This window comes from Convolutriloba macropyga, chromosome 10 (assembly GCF_964194025.1).
Source record: "Convolutriloba macropyga chromosome 10, txConMacr16.3, whole genome shotgun sequence".
Taxonomy (NCBI): domain Eukaryota; kingdom Metazoa; phylum Xenacoelomorpha; order Acoela; family Convolutidae; genus Convolutriloba; species Convolutriloba macropyga.
The window spans coordinates 6896290-6920776 of record NC_134477.1 but is presented as its reverse complement, the minus strand read 5'-3'; the positions used below and the strand labels follow the sequence as shown (position 1 = coordinate 6920776).

At 40.5% G+C, this 24487-nt stretch overlaps 1 protein-coding gene across 1 annotated transcript in view; it reads left to right on the top strand.

The window, feature by feature from the left end:
• The window catches only part of LOC142348296 (uncharacterized), a 192121-nt gene that overhangs the window by 158401 nt on the left and 9233 nt on the right, over positions 1-24487 (top strand). The window contains exon 7 of the mRNA XM_075399593.1: positions 8927-9047. Coding sequence (XP_075255708.1) covers positions 8927-9047 — 121 coding nt within the window. The remainder of the gene's footprint in view (positions 1-8926; positions 9048-24487) is intronic.

Sequence of the window (24487 nt, the reverse complement as noted above, 5' to 3'; positions counted from 1 at the left end):
GCATGCCCCATTTGGTCAGTGGTGCAAGCTCATTAGATTGCTCTTTTCCCATAGTAGCACTTTGTAGAGCCCCTTCGTTTGCACCATCACCACAATTTTGTGCTCGTGTGGGAAAAACTTTTGCATGTGCTATGTATAACAGCAGCTGCAATGTATGTTGATTCATAATAATGCGAGCAGGCAAAACAGTTGTGAAAAGAAGAAGTACTAATCAGGAAATGTTTTTAAAGTCAATTGCAAATCAATGTTGCTTTTGAAATTAATTTTCTGACTAAGAAAACTGCTGGGCCCATAACTTGTTAGCTTATAGACTTTCGCAGTCGGAATGGACTACGAAAATAAACAGTATAGAGTTTCTCAAAACTGATATCTTAGAATAGCATTTAGAAGTTTACAGAAGAGATCAGATTAATAGATCATATTGGGAAATTAGATCATTAAAAGATGGTGATCTGAAATTAGGGATGAAAAGAGCTCAAAAAAGTTTTAATGTAAGCCTTATCAGTGCGAAAAAGTCGGGATATTGCTTTCATCATAGAAGCATATTTTAAAAAAGGGGGGGTTCGTAGGGTTTACCAAAAACGGTTTCCTTCTACTTTTTAACTGAAATCAATTTCAAGGGATACCATGAAAAAAAAGACTTTAACTTTTGTAAAATTCGTTCGTTTTTCCGGTGCTATCATAATCATTCAACGTCTGCTGGGACAAATTTACATCAGATAAAATTATTCTAATCATAACTGTAGACCAATCACCACTGACTCAATTTTGTCTCTTTAATTTGTTTCTTGTTGTTTTGTCCAGGTGACTTTTTCATTACGTTTGCTCCTTCGCGCTGTATCCTTCCGCTTGCAGTTATTGGCAAAGTGTCCTGGGGTCATCACGCGAAGCAGTTTTCTTTCCTGACGTCCCCTTCTGGATGTCACACTTCAATGCTAGTGCCACTCAATCACTTTATCCACTGTGGCTCTTTAGTGTGCTCGGGTGGAATCTCTGCAGCCTTTTCCACAATTTTGAGAAGGTTTTTGCCGGCTTGACGCTTTCCTCTGTAACAAAACTGTCATACCTTATTTGAGACCACTGAAAACAGGTCATGGAGGAGGCTATCTGTGTTCTCTTCTCCTCGTGAATCCTTATGAGCAGCTTCTGTGCCTTAAATTGTCACAATGTCACAAAAAATGTTACAATTCCCATATTTTTCAGGCTGCAGTCGACCCTGATATGCCACCCAAAATCACCAGTGTCGGCTGCTTCCAACTCCGAAACTTCTCTTGCTAAAATTTCGAAACCTTTGTTCCTTCTCCAGAGCCGTCATCTTGCACAATCTTGTCTCATCAGCATGAGGGCTGTTGCATCTAGAGAAATCATTGCTAGATGTCAACACATTTTTTTCCTTGATGTCTCCAAATTGTTCCTCAACTTCATCCTGTAGCACTTTGTGGTTCTTAATCTGCACATTGCTCAGTGCTTGACCCATTGCTCAGTGGTGCAAGCTCATTAGATTGCTCTTTTCCCATAGTAGCACTTTGTAGAGCCCCTTCGTTTGCACCATCACCACAATTTTGTGCTCGTGTGGGAAAAACTTTTGCATGTGCTATGTATAACAGCAGCTGCAATGTATGTTGATTCATAATAATGCGAGCAGGCAAAACAGTTGTGAAAAGAAGAAGTACTAATCAGGAAATGTTTTTAAAGTCAATTGCAAATCAATGTTGCTTTTGAAATTAATTTTCTGACTAAGAAAACTGCTGGGCCCATAACTTGTTAGCTTATAGACTTTCGCAGTCGGAATGGACTACGAAAATGAACAATAAAGAGTTTCTCAAAACTGCTATCTTAGAATAGCATTTAGTGGTTTACAGAAGAGATCAAATTAATAGATCATATTGGGAAATTAGATCATTAAAAGATGGTGATCTGAAATTAGGGATGAAAAGAGCTCAAAAAGTTTTAATGTAAGCCTTATCAGTGCGAAAAAGTCGGGATATTGCTTTCATCATAGAAGCATATTTTATAAAAGTGGAGTTCGTAGGGTTTACCAAAAATGGTTTCCTTCTACTTTTTAACTGAAATCGATTTCAAGGATATCATGAAAAAAAAACTTTAACTTTCGTAAAAGTTCGTTCGTTTTTCCGGTGCTATCATAATCATTCAACGTCTGCTGTGACAATTTTACATCAGATAAACTTATTCTAATAATAACTATATAGATTCATTTGAACCGAGAGTTGATTCTAAGCACAATTTTTTGACAAACTTTGTGACTTGGATCAATTTGTGCTTGTCTGATAAAAACTGGTATTTTAAACCTTCTTCAAGCCAATAGTTATTGTTCACGAACGAATTCATGATAGACATAGCTTTGGATGCAATGCCAGCGGCGGGTTGGGGAGTCCAATTCAGCACCTCTAAATTTTCGAACAAAGTTTTGGACTACAGTTTGAACAGAAATTCTAACAAAAACCGAAGACATAGAATAAAAAGTGTAGAAGAACACTTTTTGCGAGTAAAACTTTGATTGATAAAATTAAGAAAGTTCAAAAAAACGCCATTTTAAAATATCGTTGGTGATTTTGGACAAAATTTGATTAGCTAATAGAAACTGCAAAGTGGTGTTCTGTTAGCACTCTTAACAGAACCGCTCACGCTAGAGTCAACAAAAAAGTTTTTATGCATTTTTTTGACGCGCAAAAAAGTAACTTTCACTACCAGTAAATTTGTTTCTTTTTTAGCGCGCATTTTGCTTTTACTGAGCTTCAGTGAATATTTTTTGTCGAACAGGTAGCTCAAGTCCGTCATTTTTTATTAGGCGCTATTCCGACAGCGGTTCGCTTTTTTGGTGTTCGTTGTACCTCATTTTTTGAGAGTTTTTTATTACAAGTATTCAACATCAACAGGAACAATAAGGCGTAAAGAAGGAATTATTGAATAAAATAATTAGAAGTTACAAAATTTCCAAAAAACCAAAACTAAAAAGTTTTACAAGTTGAGACCCAAAATTCGAGGTCCTCCGCCAGCCGTTTTTGATAAGAGAAACTCATAACAACCAAATGAAGCAGCACATTATTAGGGTAACCTTTACAGCCCAACATGAACCCAGCCAACGAGTCTTTGCTATTCCACAAGTTTGACTAGTACCACTTAAATGACGCAGAAGTGAATTCTGTTTTTAAAATTCGCAACTTCATGATTACTTAGATCAAAGTCAGAGAAAATCAAAGTCGCAATGCATGAGTAAACAAATTCCTCGCATTTACAATCACTTTTGCGGAACTTATATGGTGTAGAGTTGTTCTCTGACATAAACCATGCAAATGATGACTGAAATCAACCAATCAGTAAGCTTTTTTTATCGAAATTTAAATTAAATGTAGTGTACCCGAAATGTTCAGCTCTGTATAACTAACTTTTTTAGAACAATTAAAAACTGTTGCAAATAGCAATTGGCAATTGAATATAGATTGATTCTTAATTAACTTTTGGTGTTATGTGTTAGGGTTTTTGCGAGAGCTCAATATCAGGAAAGCTCATTATTTGGTTGAGTTTTCTGACAAAAAGATAGCAGCAACACTCTAACTTGACTGAAACTCTACAAACGATAGTATGAGATTGAACATAGTTCAGCACTGAGGATGTTCTTTAAATCAGTCAACTAAAGAGAAAATGTTTTTGAAGGACATAGCGTTTTAAATTCTCGGCAAGATCTTCAGTCATTTCGACTTAAACTAAAAGACTAAGCCGCGTAATAATTGAAATCGAGGCTGTGACGTTTGGTTTCCGTAGAGATTTTTGAGATACTGCAACGTTTGGTCTATTCAACCGGCATTAAAAACAAAACCAACAGCAACGACTCTTCTATTCCATTTGGTGGAGCAAAGCTGTACTAAAACAGCACTGAAAACAAACGACAACTGAGAGCAAAACCGACGCAAACAACAGTAACGACGCAAACAAGAACACCAACCCCGAGAGCTAAAATAATCCGTCAACCAATTGGAACATTTTTGAGGAGCAGAAATTTTTCTAGCCGCAGAATCAAAGATGATAAATATTGACATGTTCAAGACAGCAACTCTGCAAAAGTGTCTAGAAGTGAAATTGGCGACGAACAATCAAGAACAATACAAAACGCAAACATCAGCTCAACACTGGGACGAAAACATTACGGTCATTAGAGGATCTAAAGAGAAAGCGAAAAACGTATCGACAGGGAAAGTGCAGACTGCAATTCAGTTAACTCTGCATTAGACAAGACAAATTTATAAAATGTTCAAAAGTCTGTTCGACTTGAGGGAGACACATCAAATCTTTAAAATGAATTAAATTGCGCGTGCAAACGGGGGACAAAAAAGCATCAACTGGCAAGAAAAGTACAAAAAAATGTTCAAACCTTCTTACCAAAAAATTATTTTGAAAAACGTGAGAAAACAATTCTAACGCGTTGCAGTATCATTCGTCAGAAACCGTTGGAGTATTCATTCTTCACTGTCATTGTCAACCTCATTGACATCTAGAAACAAGCTGTCAAAAACTTTTTCAGTCTGGTTTGGAAAGTCACAGACCAGTCCGCAAAAGAATCTCTGTAGAGGAAAAAACAACAAAAAATTGCAGGAAACTGGACCTGGGAAAATTGTCCTGCTCAATTAGCTCCAATTGTTGATCTTGGACGAGTAGATTATTGACTTCACATTTTTTTCTAGACCATCCAAAAATGAAAAAGTTGTGACTAAAAATCAGCTCCTCCTTTTTTTGGCAATGTAGACCAGGAGCGATCAATATTTTTTTCATCTCGTTGTTAGAAAAAACTTTGCAGCCAAACATGAACCCAATTAATTCTTTTGCTCCATTTCAACATCTGTGACCATTACCACTTACATGGCTGCAAAAGTGGAGTTTTGACATGATCTATCTGTCCACAGTCAAAACCCTGAATATGATGTCCTTTGATCTCTTAGATGTTTCTTATTAGTCAGGGGCCATATGTACGAGTAACTTAAAACTTCTTAGGTGGATTCATACCCGAGGCACCAAAATTATTTAGCGTAATGGCATGACATTCATTGCGTAATTATTGATTTAAATTTTGTCTTTTTGTGTTAAGTTACTGCTGAACATTTAAAAAAGTTAGTTATAAGTTAGTTACAAAAAGCAAAGCTTACCAGTTAGTTGAGTTTTCTCAAAAAAAAAAAAAATTAGCGGAAATACTATATTTTATCAAAGTCCTACAAAATTCAGTATGAAATTGAACATTTCTTAGCACTATGGATATTCTTAATTTCAATCAACTAGAATTACAGTTAGAAACAAATTAAACCCGAGTGACTATTAGTTTTGACGAGAGCATTAGTCGTTTTGAATAAAGGTGCAAAAATTGATCGCCGAAACAAGAGAACCAGCTTTCAAGATTTGGGCCTGATGAGACTGATGAACAGCAGCTACACCGCTTGTTGCGTGGACAACCTTTTTTAATCTGGATTGCACTGCATTACAAAGTAGTTTTTTCGAAGCCTTTGTTCCTTATGTTTTTGTGTGTTCAAATACCAAAGCCGACGGAACTTCGGAAAGCATTTTACGCAAGCCAAAAATATGCTGCTCGTTCCTTCAAAATGATTTTGAACTTCTTCATGAGCTCCTTGCATTTTTCATTGAACAAGAGTTTGTGGATAGTATAATTCAACTTCCGCCAATTTTTATGCAGAATGCGCAATTTGAAGTTATTGCCGATACATTGATGACCACTAAACAAATATTGCCATATCTGTAATTACCCAATAACTTCTCTTGATTGTGTTTGGGGTTGTAAATTTTTCATTTACCGAGACAGATCCTTCTTTTACGTTCAAGTTATAGCAGCGGTGGTTTTTATAAGAGATTGTTTCGATTATGTTCTTGCACCTATATTGATCAGCCCCATTCGCTTGTACCTGCTTTAGCGTCTTTAGATTTCAAGTTATGTAACAATAGATTATTGAAAATCTTGGTTCTCTGTTTTTTTGTTGCTCATTCTTTCCGTCTTTGAAGTTATTGTGCAAGATTTTGTTTAGGTGACAATTTTTTGATTACGTCGTTACTATCGCCAAGGTTGTTTTAAAATCACTAATTTTTCTATTTTGTCGCAAATGTTGAGCCAATGAGAGGCGTGAATTCGGTGAAAATTTTTTAGCATAAAAACTCATTTTTTTATTGCAATTTATCAGATCCAATAAGGCAACTGCAAGTTTCGCATCATAAATAGCAACTTTTCCGGATATCCTTTGCAGGTTGCGGGAGATGTAGTTCACTAATCCCTTGAGGGTGCGCTTAAATTGTTCTAAATCAAAATCAAAAGGTAATAGACTGTCGATCTAGCGTGTGAGACGGCCAATAGAAGATTTGATTACATTTTTTACAATGGGCAGTAAGGTTTTTAATCGGTGATGATCATGAACTTTTGTCCACATAATTAGTATTTGAAATACAATATTATCCGAACTTCTCCTAATAGATCTAGCTCGTTCAAACTCTTTTATACTGAAATTATGCACATCGAGAAAAACGCAACCTTCTTCGATCCCTCATGGTTTAATTGCTCAAGTACCGCACCAAAACCTTGATGACATGTGTCGAATTTTCGTCTCGTTTTTCCCGGGTTCACTTGTTTGTTTTCTGTTTTCTGTGCCGCGAGCAAAACGCTTGTCCAATTCTTCAAAGATCTTCCTGGGTTGCCATTTGGAAGAAATTGCTCAGCTGGTGTAGAGATACCAAGAACTATCTTAATTTTTCCATAGTATTTGTTTTTTTAGATTTAAAGTCGCGCACGTTTTTGATTCCTATTTTTTATTTCCTCTGGTGTACAGCATTCGTTTTTCAAATTTCAAAAGTTGGTTAAATAAATTAACAATGAAGAATTGTTGTTGTAAACAACCTAAATAAGAAGTGAATATTTACAGTTATTTACAGAAAATTGTGACCAAAAAAGGTGATGAACGATGAACTGAATAAATGAATCAGTCTAATGAAGACGGATGAAAACACATGAATTAGAACGTAAAAAGTTTTATAGTGATGGCGTTCAATTTAACGTAATCTTGTGCAAATTGTATCCTGTAACACAAAATGTGATCAACTTTTCTCGTTGAATTATGTGCGTTTTTTATCTTATTACAATATTTCTATTTGAGTTTAGGGTTGCGGAACCAAAAAAATAAACGAAAATTGCAGTTTTAGAATATTTTTAAATTGATACTGAAACATTTATAAACATTGAAGATTGATTCGGAGCAGTAGTCGAAAATCTAGCTCTGCAATTTAATCTAACGTCAATACTACGAACTTTTATCAACAACGCTTTTTGTAGAACCAATACAATGAAAAATCTACCCGGGTCGAGGTGTCAGTGCTACAAAAAACTACTGTACGATTGGCACTGATTGCGTTGAATTGATTGAAGATCTACGCTTGAGGCTATGAAAAGAAAGTATTGCCATTTCTAAGCGTAGATATTACATATTTTTGCGTTTCTTAACGAAGATCTTACATAATTGATTCATTGCAGTTCAATTTATAATGAATGAAGTTCGTATGCAAATTAAAGTACAGTCGCACAGTTGTAGAAAAAGCCATAAGAATACAGGAGGTCAGTGGTTGGAATCGCACAGATAGAGGACTAAGCGTTGATTTTTGATAAAATCTACGCTTAGAAACGCAATTTATGTAAGATCTACGCTTGAAAACCCAAATTTGTGCAATATCTTCGCTTATGAACGCAAAGTTTTGTAACATCTACGCTTAGAAACGCAAATTATGTAAGATCTACGCTTGAAAAATCAAATTTGAGTGAGATCTACGCTTATAAAAGAAAAATTTTGTAACATCTACGCTTAGAAACGCAATTTATGTAAGATCTACGCTTGAAAACTCAAATTTGTGCAATATCTTCGCTTATGAACGCAAAGTTTTGTAACATCTACGCTTAGAAACGCAAATTATGTAAGATCTACGCTTGAAAAATCAAATTTGTGTGAGATCTACGCTTATAAAAGAAAAATTTTGTAACATCTACGCTTAGAAACGCAAATTATGTCAGATCTACGCTTGAAAAATCAAATTTTTGTGAGATCTACGCTTATAAAAGAAAAATTTTGTAACATCTACGCTTAGAAACGCAAATTATGTAAGATCTATGCTTTAAAACCCAAATTTGTGCAATATCTTCGCTTATGAACGCAAAGTTTTGTAACATCTACGGTTAGAAACGCAAATTATGTAAGATCTACGCTTGAAAAATCAAGTTTGTGTGAGATCTACGCTTATAAAGGAAAAATTTTGTAACATCTACGCCTAGAAACGCAAATTATGTAAGATCTATGCTTTAAAACCCAAAATTGTGCAATATCTTGGCTTATGAACTCAAAGTTTTGTAACATCTACGCTTAGAAACGCAACTTATGAAAGATCTAGCTTGAAAAATTATATTTGTGTGAGATCTACGCTAATAAAAGAAAAATTTTGTAACATCTACGCTTAGAAGCGCAAAATTATGCAAAAAATTCGGTGATTTTTCTACCTTGTCAACGTTAGTTGCCGCTTCATAACTGCCCCTAAAAATCACCCCTAATAATACATCTTTTTGGACGGTAATTTTGGGGGTAAAATCTAACAATTCTCCGCTTTATTCCCATTACCCCCTGATCTTACATCGTTTTACCCCCAAAGACAGTTACCTCTCTACTCTTTCATCAGTTTGGGGGTTAATCAGGTTGGGGTGATTTCAATGCGTGGGTAAATAATTTTGCCAAATATCCTCGGTAGCACGCGCGACTGATTGTGTAAGACTTCTATGCCCACTAAATATGGACGAGAAGAAATACATCGATTATTATTGAGTTAAATTGCAGGTTGAATCGAGATACGTATGAAGCAAAAGTGACAAGAGTTTTGATTTCAGGGTGGATTTAGAGCTTGATAACAGCGATTGCGAGTACTTCTTTGCAGTGCCGAGACTGGATATGCAATACATCGTACAGTCCGCGTTTGCCAAAGAGAAAACTGCTCCAGTCATCGAAGGGGTAAATAAAATAACATTTTCAACGCCCCAAAACCCGTTTACAAACCGAGACAGCTATTGGTTGAGCCCGATCCGGGTCGATGGGGGCTGGGGGGGGGGGGGGTGGGGGGGGGGGGGGTTCGTTAAATGGGAAGGCAAAATCTGTTATCGCCAGACTGATGGGACTTAATGACAACTCACTCTCAAGGCAAGCAAACAGATCCTTTACCAGACCACAGGTCTCTCTTGTCAGGGCAGACGAAGTCCGAAATGTGGTTATCTGACACATTTTTTTGACAAAAATGTGGTGACAACTATCTATCTGATAGAAGATTTTTGATAATTATCTTTTATACCGCCTTTTTTTTAAGTTTTGGGACAACTGGCAGTCGTCAAATCATATCTGTCAATGAACATTTTGTTTTACTTTATGTAACATTTTCTTCTTTGAAGAATTTCACTTTTAGAGACAGTGCCAGTGTAGTTGATCTATATAGCTGCTACCATAGTCCACAAATTCATAGCAAGTCATTTTATCACTTTGAAGGATGGGGATAGTTGTCGGTTTAAAGTGGAACCGGTTTTGGTTCTTTTTAAAGCCTTGAGCGTTACCGGGCTAGGACTACTTGTTTCGTTGGTCGAAGTAGACTTACCGAACTCGGACAGAAAAACCACTTCAGGAAAATACTGAAGATAAACTTCATTTTATAGGGTGGCGAGAATCTACATTAACAAAGTCAATTACCTGCAAATGGTGTATAAATCTTAGAGAATAAAAATAAAAAAATTGTCATGCTCTGCTTAAAAAAGATGAGAGTCTTCTCAGTGTGTGATTGGTGGAAAATAGACATTATCGACTTTCATCTGCTGCATCTATCCGGAGTTAAGATTTTAGTGTTAACATTGCAGCTAAAAACCAGTTGAGTGCGTGTTTTTTATCTAGTGAATTGTTGATTTGTGTCGTCAGTGAATGATCCACTGTTGTTCATCCGTGAGATCAGTGAAGGTGCCAGTTACAGAGTATTCAGACCATTAAAGTCCCATTCATTGGTGGTTGTGAGCAACCAGTTATCCCCGCTGTCGCGTTGTGAAAATTTTCCTCCCAACTGGAGGGAAATATGTCTGTGCATCCGTGTCTGCGGTAAAAAGAGATTTTTTAAATCTTTTTACCGGTACGTTTTTCCCAAGGGATTAACCAGCCTATTTTCTGATTAACAACCTACTTAGCAAGTGGCGGTCACTCTTTTACTTTAAACTTTGAGTTCAAGTTCCGACCTAGCAGAAGAAAGGAAAAAAAACTGTACTTTCATTGAAAAAGGTTTCTGTCGATCAGAAAAGAACTACAAGAAAACCGAATCTCGAGCAAGACAACTAGCAAGGGCTTTTTGGTGCAAATCTGCATTGCAATGAGGTTTCGTTGCGAGGAGTTAATGGAATACAATGAACTGAAGTTATGGCCGAACATTCACATCGTGGCGCCGTCCTCAAGGCATCGAAAACACTCTGTTGGGAAAAATGTAGGCCGTGGGTTAGTTTTACAGGGGCACGAACAGAAAATAGTTTCAAATCAGATCAAAATTACTTATCGTGCCTTTGCAGTACTGCGGCTCGATGATAGTTCATATAGTAGGGAGGAGTTACGTTTGAGTTCACTTATTGGAGACCTGAACAAACGTGAAGTAGGGGGTTTGTTTCATTGACGTTGTGCTGGACAAACTAATTTTTAAGCATCGTTTGCTGCTTTTAGTTGTCCTTCACACGATGTGACTGTTTGTTTATATCCCACTGGGTTGCAGATAACAAACCAAACTGTAAAAAGAAGGAAATAACTTCTGATTCAAATCGATTGGGAGCTGTGTCCTGATGAACATTATGATTAGGTAATCGATGGCGCGATTGGTCAATGCAATAAATACTTAGACATGTACCAGAAGATTCCGTGAAGTTTGGATGGAGCGGAAAGAGTACACAGTCAAACGGAAGATCACGATTTCGTGCTTCATTTGTGAATTCAGTATACAGCTCACCTATAGTACAAATAACAGCGGTAATCATCAAGATTGTCGAGTGGTGATGTAGATATTCTGTTCTTGGTCTTGTATCTCATGCTCAATGGCGCGATGCTGAATGGTGGTAAATAAAGTTTGATCCCGATTCGCGATGACACTCTCGTTGTACATACTGGGCCAAAAGAACTTGGGCGCTCCGGTCAAGATGATGACTTAGAGCCTCGTCGTCGACTGAAAGTGGGTCCGAGGGGAAAGAGCTTGGTCTTTGTGTAGAGAAAAAGTGGGGTCCTGGAGATTGTGGCGTCCGATTTATTTGGTGATGGTCATGGCTTTGACTCTTGATGCATTTGAGAGGGGTATTATTGTCTAGATTGAGATCGCTGCCTACGAGGTAGGGGGTTGTTGTACGTATAAACTCAGTAAAAACTGTAGTTCGGAAAGCTATTTTGAATTCGTATTGTCATACATAGAATCAAACGTGTAAGCATAATCGTACAAAGTAACCAGTGATTTTAGACGGCAAGACTTTTTTGATGTTCATTTAGCAGGGTTTTGTCTGACGTTATTGACGTCAAAATCGGTTCGTATTCGTTCGACAATTGTTTAGACAACCTAAAAATATTAAACCGAAAACCACCTTAATCGGTACATATCGTGGTTATATTTACTTAAAATTAGGTTCATTGAAATTTTCGGAACTTTCTACGTATATTAGAACGTATTTAAATCTTATTTGGAACGATTTATAAGCCTATTTGTTATTTAGAAATACTCAATTCTGATTGGCTGAAATTCGTTCTTTTATTTACTACGTAACATCCTCCGGCCCGGAAGAAGATGTTGTGAAAACTAGTACAAGTTTTACAAGCGGACGGACGAGCGACCTGGTCGACGTACATAAAACGGCGGAGCGCGCGACGCTATCGGAGCCGTAACGGAGTTCCACAATCCGAGCGGTTGGGTAGTAACCCCTAGGGTTGGTTTCCTCAACTATCCAAACCAAGTCACCGATCTTAAGGTGTTGCTCGGCAGGTGTCTGCCACTCAGAGCGTCGGTTCAGCGTCGGTACGTACTCTTTGATCCTACGAGACCAGATCACATTAGCGTACGACTGCGCACGGGCGTAACGTTTACGATGGTCGAACTCATTATTGCCGACAACAGACGGAATACCAGTAGAGTATTCTCCTAAAAGAAAGTGGTTGGGCGTTAAAGCGTTTAAATTGCACGGATCGGCGCTTACGGGTGTTAAAAGACGCGAATTGAAGGCATTCTCCACGAGACAAAAGATAGTATGCAGTACCTCATGCGTGAGGCGAAGCGTGCCAAGAATAGTATACAACACGCTCTTGAAACTGCGTACCAACCTCTCCCAGATGCCACCTTGATGTGGTGCGCTGGGTGGATTGAACCTCCACTTTATACCTTTGTGAGCGAGCTCAGCTGGAATGTTGACAACGTTCTACTTTTCAATTTTTTGTCGGAGTTCTTTCTCCGCTCCAATAAAGTTAGTGACATTGTCAGACCAAATCATGGCAGGTGTACCCCTACGTGACACAAACCGAATAACTCCCATAACACAAGAACTGGTGTCCATGGATGTAACTATCTCGACATGGACAGTGCCAGTATTGAGACAGGTGAAGAGGAAGCCCAACCTTTTCTCAGTAGTACGGCGGACAGTAACAGGGAATGGCCCTAAGTAGTCAACGCCAGTGTTCGTGAAGGGAGGCGACTGGTAAGCAAGTCTCTCTTGAGGTAAGTCGGACATGATTGTTGCTTAGTAAGAGCTTGTAATTCTCGGCATCTCAGGCAGTGGGCTTTGATGGAACGTAAAGACGATCTTAGTTTCAGTACTGTATAGTGTTTCTGCACAATTGATCTTAGGTATTCAACGCCTTGATGAAAATGCTTTACGTGGGTATGTTCAAGGAACAGTTTTACGAACGGATGACGTGCATCTAAGATGATTGGGTACTTAACGTTAAACCCAACTTCAATTAACCGCTTGATGCGGCCCGAGGAACGGATTAGCCCATTTGGACTAATAAACGGTGAATGTGGAGAAATTCGGCTACTCCGTTTAAGAGATTTATTGTCAAGAAGATCTTTACTTTCGGTTGCAAAAGACTCTCCTTGCACCAAGTACTGTAGATGACGCTCAGCTTCGTCAAGCTCAGTAGGGTCAGTAATGCTACCATCGAGGTTAAGGTAGCCGGCATGTTTCGGCAAAAGCCGGAGAACGTATGCGGCAATGCGCAAGTACTTTTGATAAGAACTAAACTTATCAAACGGAAATAATGAAGGAACGGGAGTTGTCTGTTTTTTGACAGATGTAGCCAAAGATACGATGTCTTCATAGTGACTGCTTGGTTGACGCCAAGTTTTATGTTTTTAATGACGTCTTTGTTCGGTACAAACGGGAAACATAAATTAATTAGGAAATGTTGACCTTTGACCCAACTGCTTAGTCTTAGAATCTCAGCGGACATTCCATGCGTGCCAGCGTCAGCTGGATTATCCTTAGATGCGACGTGGTTCCATTGGTCAACGCTGGTATACTCCAAAATTTGGCAAATACGGTTTGCAACAAAGATTGGTTGCTTTTCATTAGAGTTAATCCATTGGAGAACGGTCGTACTGTCTGTCCACATGAATACTTGGTCAGCAGTTACAGTAAGTGCTTGTGTAATTTCCCTTCAGTCGACTGGCGAGTAGAGCTGCTTTTAATTCGAGTTTTGGGACAGTCATTACTTTCATTGGCGCCACGCGTGCTTTCCCCAAAACAAACGCAAGCTCTGTTTTTTCTTCGTCCGTGGGAGTCCTTACTCGGGCTCGCAGGAATGCGACCGCACTAAAAATATCCTGCGAACTTTCACCAATCATATACTACTCTATGTTATCAAAGGTTCCACTAAAGTAACTTCGAGGGATTTTGATGTTTTCAAGCTTTGGTAAGTCCGCCCTCCAAACCAAAACACTTTGAACCATGTCTTGTGGGAGCTCGTCATCCCATTGTTGTCCTGTGACACGCCAGATGTCCTTTAAGAGCAGTCGCGCACCGACAGTAAACGGTGCGACAAGACCAATGGGCTCAAAGACTTTCGAGACAAGACTTAGGACCAAGCGTTGCGTGAGGGACTTGGTGATAGCACAGCTTGTACCCCTACTCATAACTAAAGTGTCATTAGTGTGATCCCACTTTAGCTCTATCACCTGCGATGAATCCTCCTGGCATGACACAATAACTTTGGGCTCAGTAGTTTGAGGAGAACCATCAATCCGATCAGCAGGTTTTGGCACATTGCTTACCAATTTTGTAAGCTGGAAACCACCGAAATGGAGAAGATGTACCAATTCCTTCGGTCTATAGATGGCTTTCTCAGGAGATTCCACTGAGTCAAGGTAATCGTCCATGTAAAAGTTTTCAAGGACGGATTTGCAGCTTTGGGCTAAAACATGGAATTGTCTCTCGCAGTGCGTTGTAATGCATATTGGGCGCAGGTGGGCGAGTCTTTAGCCCCAAATATATGGCGCGTATATTGATACACTACAACGTTAGTTGTGGGGTCCTCCCGCCACAGAAAGCGAAGTGATGGTTGATCTGATGGTAATACACCAACCTGTAGAAACATTCCCTCGATGTCGGCAGAGACGGCATATGGATGTTGTCGGAAGCGAAAAAGTACGTAGATAAGGCTTTGGAGCAGATCAGGGCCAGTTAGCAAAGATTTATTCAGTGAGGCACCATGAAATATTGCTGCTCCATTGGGCACCCTACGCACCTTACCCGGTTTGTCCGGGTTTAAAACCGGATGGTGGGGTAGGTACCACTGTTTATCGGACCGGTTCTCAACCATGTGAGCCTCCGGAACCTCAATTACATACCCTGTATTTAAATTTTCCTTGATGGTACTAGTAAGTTTCTCCCTGAGGTCTTCATCCTTGGCCAATCGATTTTCGAGAGACTTTAGTTACACAAGGGAGGAAAAGTAAACATTTGGGAGCTTGGTGTTGTCTGCTCTCCACGGCATTCCGACGTCGTATCTCAAGCCATTGTGTACGGTGGTACTCTCAAGGATTTCGTGAGCCCTTGTGTCTGCTGTAGATCTTGAGTCGACCTGCTTGTTTGCCCAGAAAGATTCAATTTCGTACCATGACTTTAATTGACTTGCTAACTCCTTGTCATTTTCGATATTCACTTTAAAGCACGTTAAGGTTAAACAAGAAATTGATGGTAACGGACCGCTTAAGACTCAAACTATGGGTAAGCGTACGGCAACGGTTGAACGTTTCTCATCGGCAGAGAAGTATTCTAACGGGCGGATGGCAATATACACATCTTGTCCGAGTATCATCTCAATGTCTTTATAGGAATATGTCACGGGATCAAGGACTGCTAAGTGTGGGTAAGTCCCTTGCAGGGCTTGTACTTTACTGATATCTGAGCCGACGTTCAGACTCTCCTTAACGAAAGGGTTGAAGGTAATTGGTTCGAAATCCTGATGTTCTCTTGGTTTCACAGTAACTTCAACAACCCTAGTATCAATTACTTCTTCGGTATTAATACCCTTGACCGTTAGCTTTAGTGCTTTACCGTGCAAACGGAGTCTATCTGCGAGACTACCGTCCACCCAAGAGTTACTGCTGTATCACACAAAACTAAAGCCTTGGTATCTACGCCGGACGAATTGACCAACTGCAATTCCGTTACTTGAAGGAGCCGCTTAACATCAGTAACAGACGACCTTGTTGTGGTCTTATTAGACGGCTGTTGACTAGTGGTTGCTTTAGTTTGACCTGTGCTGCCAGAAGGTGGAATTTGTTGACTGTTTTGCTGAGAAAACCCTATCTGCTCCATGCAATAGTGTTATGTGAACTATTGCACCCCTCTGCGCGACTCTTTCTTGGTTGAGGGCACTGGCGGAACGTGTGCTTGTCCCGTAAGCACGAAAAGCAAAGTTTATTATCCGCCACCAACTTAGCTCTCTGGGTTGGAGTCTTTTCCTTGAAAACTCGACACTCCCATAGCCGGTGGTTACCTTTGCATACAATGCAGCGAGAGTAAGTGTTTGTGGAAAAAGATGACATTTGCTTCTTTGTTTCCCTTTGTTGCGAATTTGATGCAAAAACTTTTGAGGCGGTTTTGGTCTTGGTTACTGAAGTGCTGTTATCTTCAGGCCTCGCCCTGGTTGCGCTTTGTTTCATAAGATCATGGGCCTCAGCCTTTTCTTTAAGCCAATCGTTAAAGTCAAGGAGGGTAGGCTTAACCCAGTGCTTTTTAACCGTAAAGAGCGACCATGACTCTTTCAGGTTTGGTGGTAACTTCTGTACCGCTTGGTTGAGTAGGGAAGCGCTCTTCAAGTCAGCATCATATGATAGTGACTTGAAAACCCCAACGAGGTTGGATATGGCTGCAGAATAGTTAATGATGTTTTCACTATTGTGCATTTAGGAATCGGAAAGTTGCTTAGTGTATCTAAGTGTGCACTTACGAGTGCCTGTGGCTGGCCAAACTTACGCTCTAAAGTCCTTAGTGCATCCTTGTACATTGAACCACAGTAAGCAAACTCGGCGATTGCAATCTTTGCTTTACCGGTGACGAGTGTTTTAAGGTATGTCAATTTAACGTCATCACTGAGCGACTGCGTGTCAATCGAGCTTTTAAATTGACCATACCACTCATACCACTGTAATGGATCGCCATTATACTGAGCAAGTTTTCATTCGGGCAAGGGTCATTTTTCTTGCTGGTTATTGCATCAGCCAATTCCCTAATCAATGACGCATTTTCCGGTATCGGAGGGGCAGCTGCAGGCCACTCCAACTCAATGGAGTGCACCCAACATAAGGGTATGTTGGCTGAAAACCGGGAGTGACTAGACCAGATACAACATTACTAGTAGTTGCGATCGGGTTTTCCTGTTGTGTGCCGGATGGTGACTACATATCAATCAAAAGGGGTGAATTAGAATTTATTTGTTGTGGAAAGTTAGTAACTGACGGTGCGATGTGTGCCTGTACATTTGGAGCAACACTTTTTACGGTAGTAATGTCTTGGTTGACTAATGACGGTTTGTGCTGTGGAAAACGCCAATGACTCATATTTGGCACCAAGTAATGGTCAGGAGGTATATTGGGCATATTTGGGAAAGGAGGAGCAACAGAACGTACAATTTTGTGTACTCGGTTATTACTATTCTGAAAATTGTTGTTGACGAGAGGCTGGTTAATCAAAGGGGCGTGTAGGATGGGAGCAGTGAGGACAGGTGCGAAGACTGGGTTCGAAATGGGAAAATCATTACGACGAGCGGGTTGGGAGTTGTGCTGTTGAGTGTTTGGACTTGGTGGGGCGCTTGGGTGCAAGGGAACTTTTATTACGGGGGCTGGATGATTTGTTGTCGGAAAAGTAGGAAGAGTGGCGTTTGGTGCTCGTGGAACACAATTAGTTTTTTGTCGGGAGCAAATTTACTGGGCGGAATTATTCTTGGGCAGACTTGATGTTTCAGGTCCCCTGGATTGTGAAATTTGAAGTTGTGCGTTCAGAAATACTTCTGATGTATTATTTTGGTTTCTTTTCGGTGCGAGCGGCTGTGGTGGAATGGGCTGTTGAATGGGCGGTGAAGAAGCCCCTGGGGCGTGTACAGAAGGCGGCTGACTATCCACGGTTCTTTGGTTAGTTATGCTTGGAAGCGCCATGCCTTGCTGGCCTGTTTGATCCATTTGCACCCTTAGGTGCGCCTGGTACAACGCCTGTGTTTTAGCAGCAGCCAAAAAATTTTAAGGTTGAGTATAATAAGGACCGAGTTGCTGTAAGGTCTCATTGCTTGAAATGTAATTACCTCGACAATTTTTTGGAATAGAACGCCTTGAAGTTTTAGTGTTCAGATCTTCCAATGTTTTCACGTGGTAGTGGTTAGGACATTCTGGAGGGTCAATCGTAACCTCTGGTTCGCTAGTTTTCTCTTCATTGTTAAAACGTAAAGCAAGAGAGGTGTTGATCCAGTCTTGAACAACTTTTTTACTTCTCATTGAGCTCATAGCACTCGCAGTTGTTTCAGATTGGCTACCTTTAGAAACGGCGTCCAGCAATTCAAATTCTTGCAGAGTTGCCTCTTCCAACCGTTTCCTGTTGTTTTCCTCCAGTTCATCTATTTCTATTTGCTTTTTCTGTTTAGCAAGGCGAATGGCTGCTTCATTCTGTTTTTCTATTTCTTCGCGCTTCATTTTAGCAATTACGTAATCATGCTTACGCTGACTAGATGTTTTTGACGGGGCTATAAGTGAGGGAAGTCTAGAACGAATGGAAGCCCTTGGTTCATGGAACTCACTCACTTTATCATCAGCAGAGTTGATATAGTTTTGTGCTGAAGTGAGTATCTTGTCGTTCTTTGTTGTCATTGCTTCCAAGTAAGACTCTAATGCAGGAACAAGTGCACTTGGATCCTCCGTTTTTCCAGTAAATGCAATCAGGTCCTAATTTTTGTCTAGAACAGTCATAAATTCTTCTTTGCACTTTGTTACTAGGTGTTCAACTTTCACTCGCCTACTTTGACTATTTATACAATTAAGGATATCTTCATGTATTATTTCCCAAAACCAGCAAAACTACCACTCCACACGGTTATCTATTATATGCACACTCCAAACAAACCAAATCCACGCAAAACAAACCGAACGCAAAATGCACCAAACACAGCACACTGTAGACAGTCTGTAAAACAAACCTACCAAAGAACAAAAAAAGTAGTCGAGCACACAGTGCCCAACAAAAACGGAAGTGAAGCGCTGAAAGCTATGCGCTCAACGCGGTGGGAGACAAAAGACACACGGGAAGTTGAGCGTGCAACGCGCGACACAACGGAAACGGGACAAGCGAGAAGTCAAGCGAGCAGTGCGCGACGGAACGGAAACGGGACGGACGAGAAGTCGAGCGAACAAGGCGCGACACAGTGGAAACGGGACAAGCGAGAAGTCAAGCGAGCAGTGCGCGACGGAGCGGAAACGGGACGGACGGGAAGTCGAGCGAAAAACGCGCAACGCAACGAAACGGGACGGTGGGGAAAGAACGGACGGGAAATGAGGTCGGAAAGAACTGTGTTATCAAACCACAGCAAAAACTCAACCAAACAACCTAGCCGTAACTCCAGAACAAATTTAAGTCACACCCTAGGAAGATGGAGAGAAGCTACTGCTAGACAATCTAGCATAGTTCATTATGGGGCTTAATATTACAACAAATTAATTTACGGCAATGCAGTGGTACACTAAAAGGAAGAAAAGGCGAGAAAAATACTAGCCGTAACTCCAGAAAAAACTTAAGTAACATCCTAGCAAAACCCAAACCACAACAAACAATCAGCATACTAGCGGTATTGAACAAACTACAGCAAAAATGAATAAACTACAATAGTGTATTTGTAGACTGAGACAGTTGGAAATATCAAGAAACATTCCAGCCGTAACTCGAGAACAAACTTAAGTCACACCCTAGAAGGCAACGAGACCAAACCAATTAGCAATCATACAGCTACACACAAACATACAGCAGCAAAAACAATATACTACAACAGGAGGGCTAGTAAATTAGTAAAGTTAAAAAGTCAAAAGACAAGCCAGCCGTAACTCGAGAATAAACTTAAGTCACACCCTAGAAAGCTAAAAGACTTTAACAACAAACCAGCATGCTAGCATACTCAATATACTACAGCAAGAATAACAACATACTTCATCACATATGACATACTACATCGAAATCCGAAAAAAACGGAAGAAAACGAAAAGCGAACATTTGGGAGAGCGACGTTCTCGGCAAAAAAAACAGAACGCGGAGAATTGAAAAGTTAAAGGACGAAAAGGACGCGGACGAAACGGTACACAAACGAGCGACGTGGAAAAATTATAGGGATTCGTTTTACTATGTTTCAATTTTCTTTTCTGTTGGCCGGAAGTTGTGAAAATTTTCACAACTTTTTGTGTTTATTGAGTTTCACACAATTAACAAACCTTCTTGTAGGAAAATTGATTATTTGACAAATTTGTCAAAATTTTATGCATTTGTCCAATTTTTTCCAAATTTTGGTCAATTTTTTGCAAATTCTTGTTTACGGAACGGTAATCCAGTAAACTGGACGGCTTTAAACTCAAAAATGCGGTTTATAAGTATTCGGTATTTAGTTTTCAGAATTGACTCAAAATTGACCAAAATTTTTCAAAATTGAACAATTTAGCCTTCTTTTCTCTCAATTTTCTCTATATCAGAGGTTATTTTTTAAATACTAACCGACTATATCATTCTTCTCGAATTTTTGCTAAATCGGCCAAAAATTTTCAAAATTGATGTTTTTTCGTCTTAAAATTTATGCTTGTGGGCCTCCTTACCAATGTTCTCTACAAGGATTAGTTAAATTTCAATATACGAATGCAATATCCAAAAAAAAGTTCACGGTTTGGGTTTCTTGCCGTCTAAAATATTTATCAAATTACTGCAATTAATATGGACTTTCGAAAATTTTGTCTTCCAGTTTTTTCATGAGTCCACTACGCAAATGGCCTTGCAGTCCGTGCATTTTGTTTGTCCAGAGCCAGCTGACATTAGCACGTCTTCTGTTCTTTTGTGCGGCTGCTTTTTGACAGTAATCGCTATATCATTCAAAGAAAACATACACAGCACGCCGCGGTCTGCTCAAGCCTTTTTGTGGGCGTTTGGCCTGGACAGAATAGGCAAAGCCAGAATGAAGTTGGACATACTGGCAGTTTTGGACCACAACAAATCCCTCTTGTACTTCGTGTTGCTTCCCATCCCATCACTTCCTCCCATTCCTGATGAAGAGATAGATCCAACTGCTGTTTCGGACATTGGGACATTTGATCCCCGCCAGCAATGGGTTTATTCTCGCAATTTTCAAGAACAATCTGCACTGAGTGAGGAACACTAATTGGATCAATATAACAATATTTATAATACCTAATATCACTCGTATTTGCATTGTCAATGGACTTAATAAGTCTATCAAAACAATTAGGTTGAAAGCAAATTTCCGCTTAGGGCGCGGTACCATATAAACTCAGTAAAAAACTGTATTTCAGAAAGCTATTTTGAATTCGTATTGTCATACATAGAATCAAATGTGTAAGCATAATCGTACAAAGTAACCAGTGATTTTAGACGGCAGGACTATTTTTTGATATTCATTTAGCAGGTTTTTGTCTAACGTTATTGACGTCAAAATCGGTTCGTATTCGTTCGGCAATTGTTTAGAAAACCTAAAAATATTAAGCCGAAAACCACCTTAATCGGTACATATCGTGGTTGTATTTATTTAAAATTAGGTTCATTGATTTTTTTCTGAACTTTCTACGTATATTAGAACGTCTTTAAATCTTATTTGTAACGATTTATATGCCTATTTGTTATTTAGAAATACTCAATTCTGATTGGCTGAAATTCGTTCTTTTATTTACTACGTAACAGTACGAATAATTTTGCCAGCAACGAAGGTTGATATCATATGAAGTTGGTTTTAGAATCAGATTCAGAGGACTGGGTTGTGGGATATTCCTGTGGATGGTAGAGTCCCAAATGGACCTCAAGGTAGTGCAGTTGGTGAAAGTCTCTGTTTGTAGGATACGGAGGTGACATCCTAACACGTCCCGCAAAACTTTGGGATTATTTTTTCAGGGATAGGTTGTTCCCTTTGATCGTTCAGTCTGATCATTCCGGTTGAAAGTGTGGTTATGGTGTTGACTCGCTTCCCGGGTCGAATGTCCTCCCTAAAATCCTCCCATTTTGATGTAAGAATGGGGGGTTAAATTGTCTATGGGGGGTAAATTGATGTAAGAGTGTGGGGGTAATTTGTTCAGAGGGGGTAAAATGATGTAAGAGTTGGGCTGCAATGTGAGGACTTTTAAGGAACTACTCCCCTTGACTGAAATTGCCATGTAAGAGTGGGCTGCAATGGGCCGCAATGAGAGGACTTTTGAGGAATTACCCCCCATGACTGAAAGTGCCAGGTAAGAGTGGGCTGCAATAGGCTGCAACGGGAGGACGTTTCAGGAATTACCCCCCTGACTGAAATTGCCATGTAAGAGTGGGCTGCAATGGGCTGCAATGGGAGGAGTTTTCAGGATTTACCCCCATGACTGAAATTGTCATGTAAGAGTGGGCTGCAATGGGAGGACTTTTAAGGATTTACCCCCCTGACTGAAATTGCCATGTAATAGTGAGCTGCAATGGGAGGAGTTTTCAGGAATTACCCCCCATGACTGAAATTGTCATGTAAGAGTGGGCTGGAATGGGCTGCAATGGGAGGACTTTTAAGGAGTTACCCCCCTGACTGAAATTGCCATGTATGAGTGGGCTGCAATGGGCTGCAATGGGCTGCAATGGGAGGACTTTTAAGGAATTACCCCCCTGACTGAAATTGCCATGTAAGAGTGGGCTGCAATGGGCTGCAATGGGAGGACTTTTAAGGAGATACCCCCCTGACTGAAAATGCCATGTAAGAGTGGGCTGAAATGGGCTGCAAAGGGAGGACTTTTAAGGAATTACCCCCTGACTGTAATTGCCATGTAAGAGTGGGCTGCAATGGGCTGCAATGGGAGGACTTTTAGGGATTACCCCCATGACTAAAATTGTCATGTAAGAGTGGGCTGCAATGGACTGCAATGGGAGGACTTTTAGGGATTACCCCCCCCCCCCCTGAATGAAATTGCCATGTAAGAGTGGGCTGCAATGGGCTGCAATGGGAGGACTTTTAAGGATTTACCCCCCTGACTGAAATTGCCATGTAAGAGTGGGCTGCAATGGGCTGCAATGGGAGGACTTCTAAGGAATTACCCCCTCTGACTGAAATTGCCATGTATGAGTGGGCTGCATTGGGCTGCAATGGGAGGAGTTTTCAGGAATTACCCCCATGACTGAAATTGTCATATAAGAGTGGGCTGCAATGGGCTGCAATGGGAGGAGTTTTCAGGAATTACCCCCATGACTGAAATTGTCATGTAAGAGTGGGCTGCAATGGGCTGCAATGGGAGGACTTTTAAGGAGTTACCCCCCCTGACTGAAATTGTCATGTAAGAGTGGGCTGCAATGGGAGGAGTTTTCAGGAATTACCCCCCATGACTGAAATTGTCATGTAAGAGTGGGCTGCAATGGGCTGCAATGGAAGAACTTTTAAGGAGTTACCCCCCCCCCCGACTGAAATTGCCATGTAAGAGTGGGCTGCGATGGGCTGCAATGGGAAGACTTTTACGGAATTACCCCCCCCCCCCCCCTGACTGAAATTGTTATGTAAGAGTGGGCTGCAATGGGTTGCAATGGGAGGACTTTTAAGGAATTACCCCCCCCCCATCCTGAATGAAATTGCCATGTAAGACTGGGCTGCAATGGGCTGCAATGGGAGGACTTTTAAGGATTTACCCCCCTGACTGAAATTGCCATGTAAGAGTGGGCTGCAATGGGCTGCAATGGGAGGACTTTTAAGGAATTACCCCCTCTGACTGAAATTGCCATGTAAGAGTGGGCTGCAATGGGAGGAGTTTTCAGGAATTACAACCCATGACTGAAATTGCAATGTAAGAGTGGGCTGCAATGGGCTGCAATGGGAGGAGGGGTGAAAATGAGGTGAGCGTTGGGCTGCCAAGGGGGTTAAATGGTGTAAGAGTTAGTGGGTAATTTGTTCAGAGGTGTTAAAGTGATGTAAGAATTGGGCTGCCAAGGGGGTAAATTGTGTAAGAGTGAGGGGTAATGTGTCCAGAGGGGGTAAAATGAGGTAAGAGTTGGTCTGCCCAGGGGGGTAAAATGGTGTAAGAGTGAGGGGGTAATTTGTTCAGAGGGGGTAAAGTGATGTAAGAGTTGGGCTGCCAAGGGGGGTAAAATGGTGTAAGAGTGAGGGGGTAATATGTTCAGAGGGGGTAAAATGATGTAAGAGTTGATTGCCAAAGGGGGTAAATTGGTGTAAGAGTGAGGTGGTATTTTGTTCAGAGGGGGTAAAGTGATGTAAGAATTGGGCTGCCAAGGGGGGTAAAATTGTGTAAGAGTGAGGGGGTTATTTGTCCAGAGGGGGTAAAATGAGGTAAGAGTTGGGCTGCCAAGAGGGGTAAAATGATGTAAGAGTGAGGGGGTAATTTGTTCAGAGGTGGTAAAATGATGTAAGAGTTGGGCTGCCAAGGGGGGTAATATTGTGTGAGAGTGAGGGGGTAATTTGTCCAGAGGGGGTAAAATGAGGTAAGAGTTGGGCTGCCAAGGGGGGTAAAATGGTGTAAGAGTGAGGGGGTAATTTGTTCAGAGGGTGTAAAATGATGTAAGAGTTGGGCTGCCAAGGGGGGTAAAATGGTGTAAGAGTGAGTGGGTAATTTGTTGAGAGGGGGTAAAATGATGTAAGAGTTGGGCTGCCAAGGGTGGTAAAACGATGCAAGAGTGAGGGGGTACTTTGTTGTGATGGGGCAATTC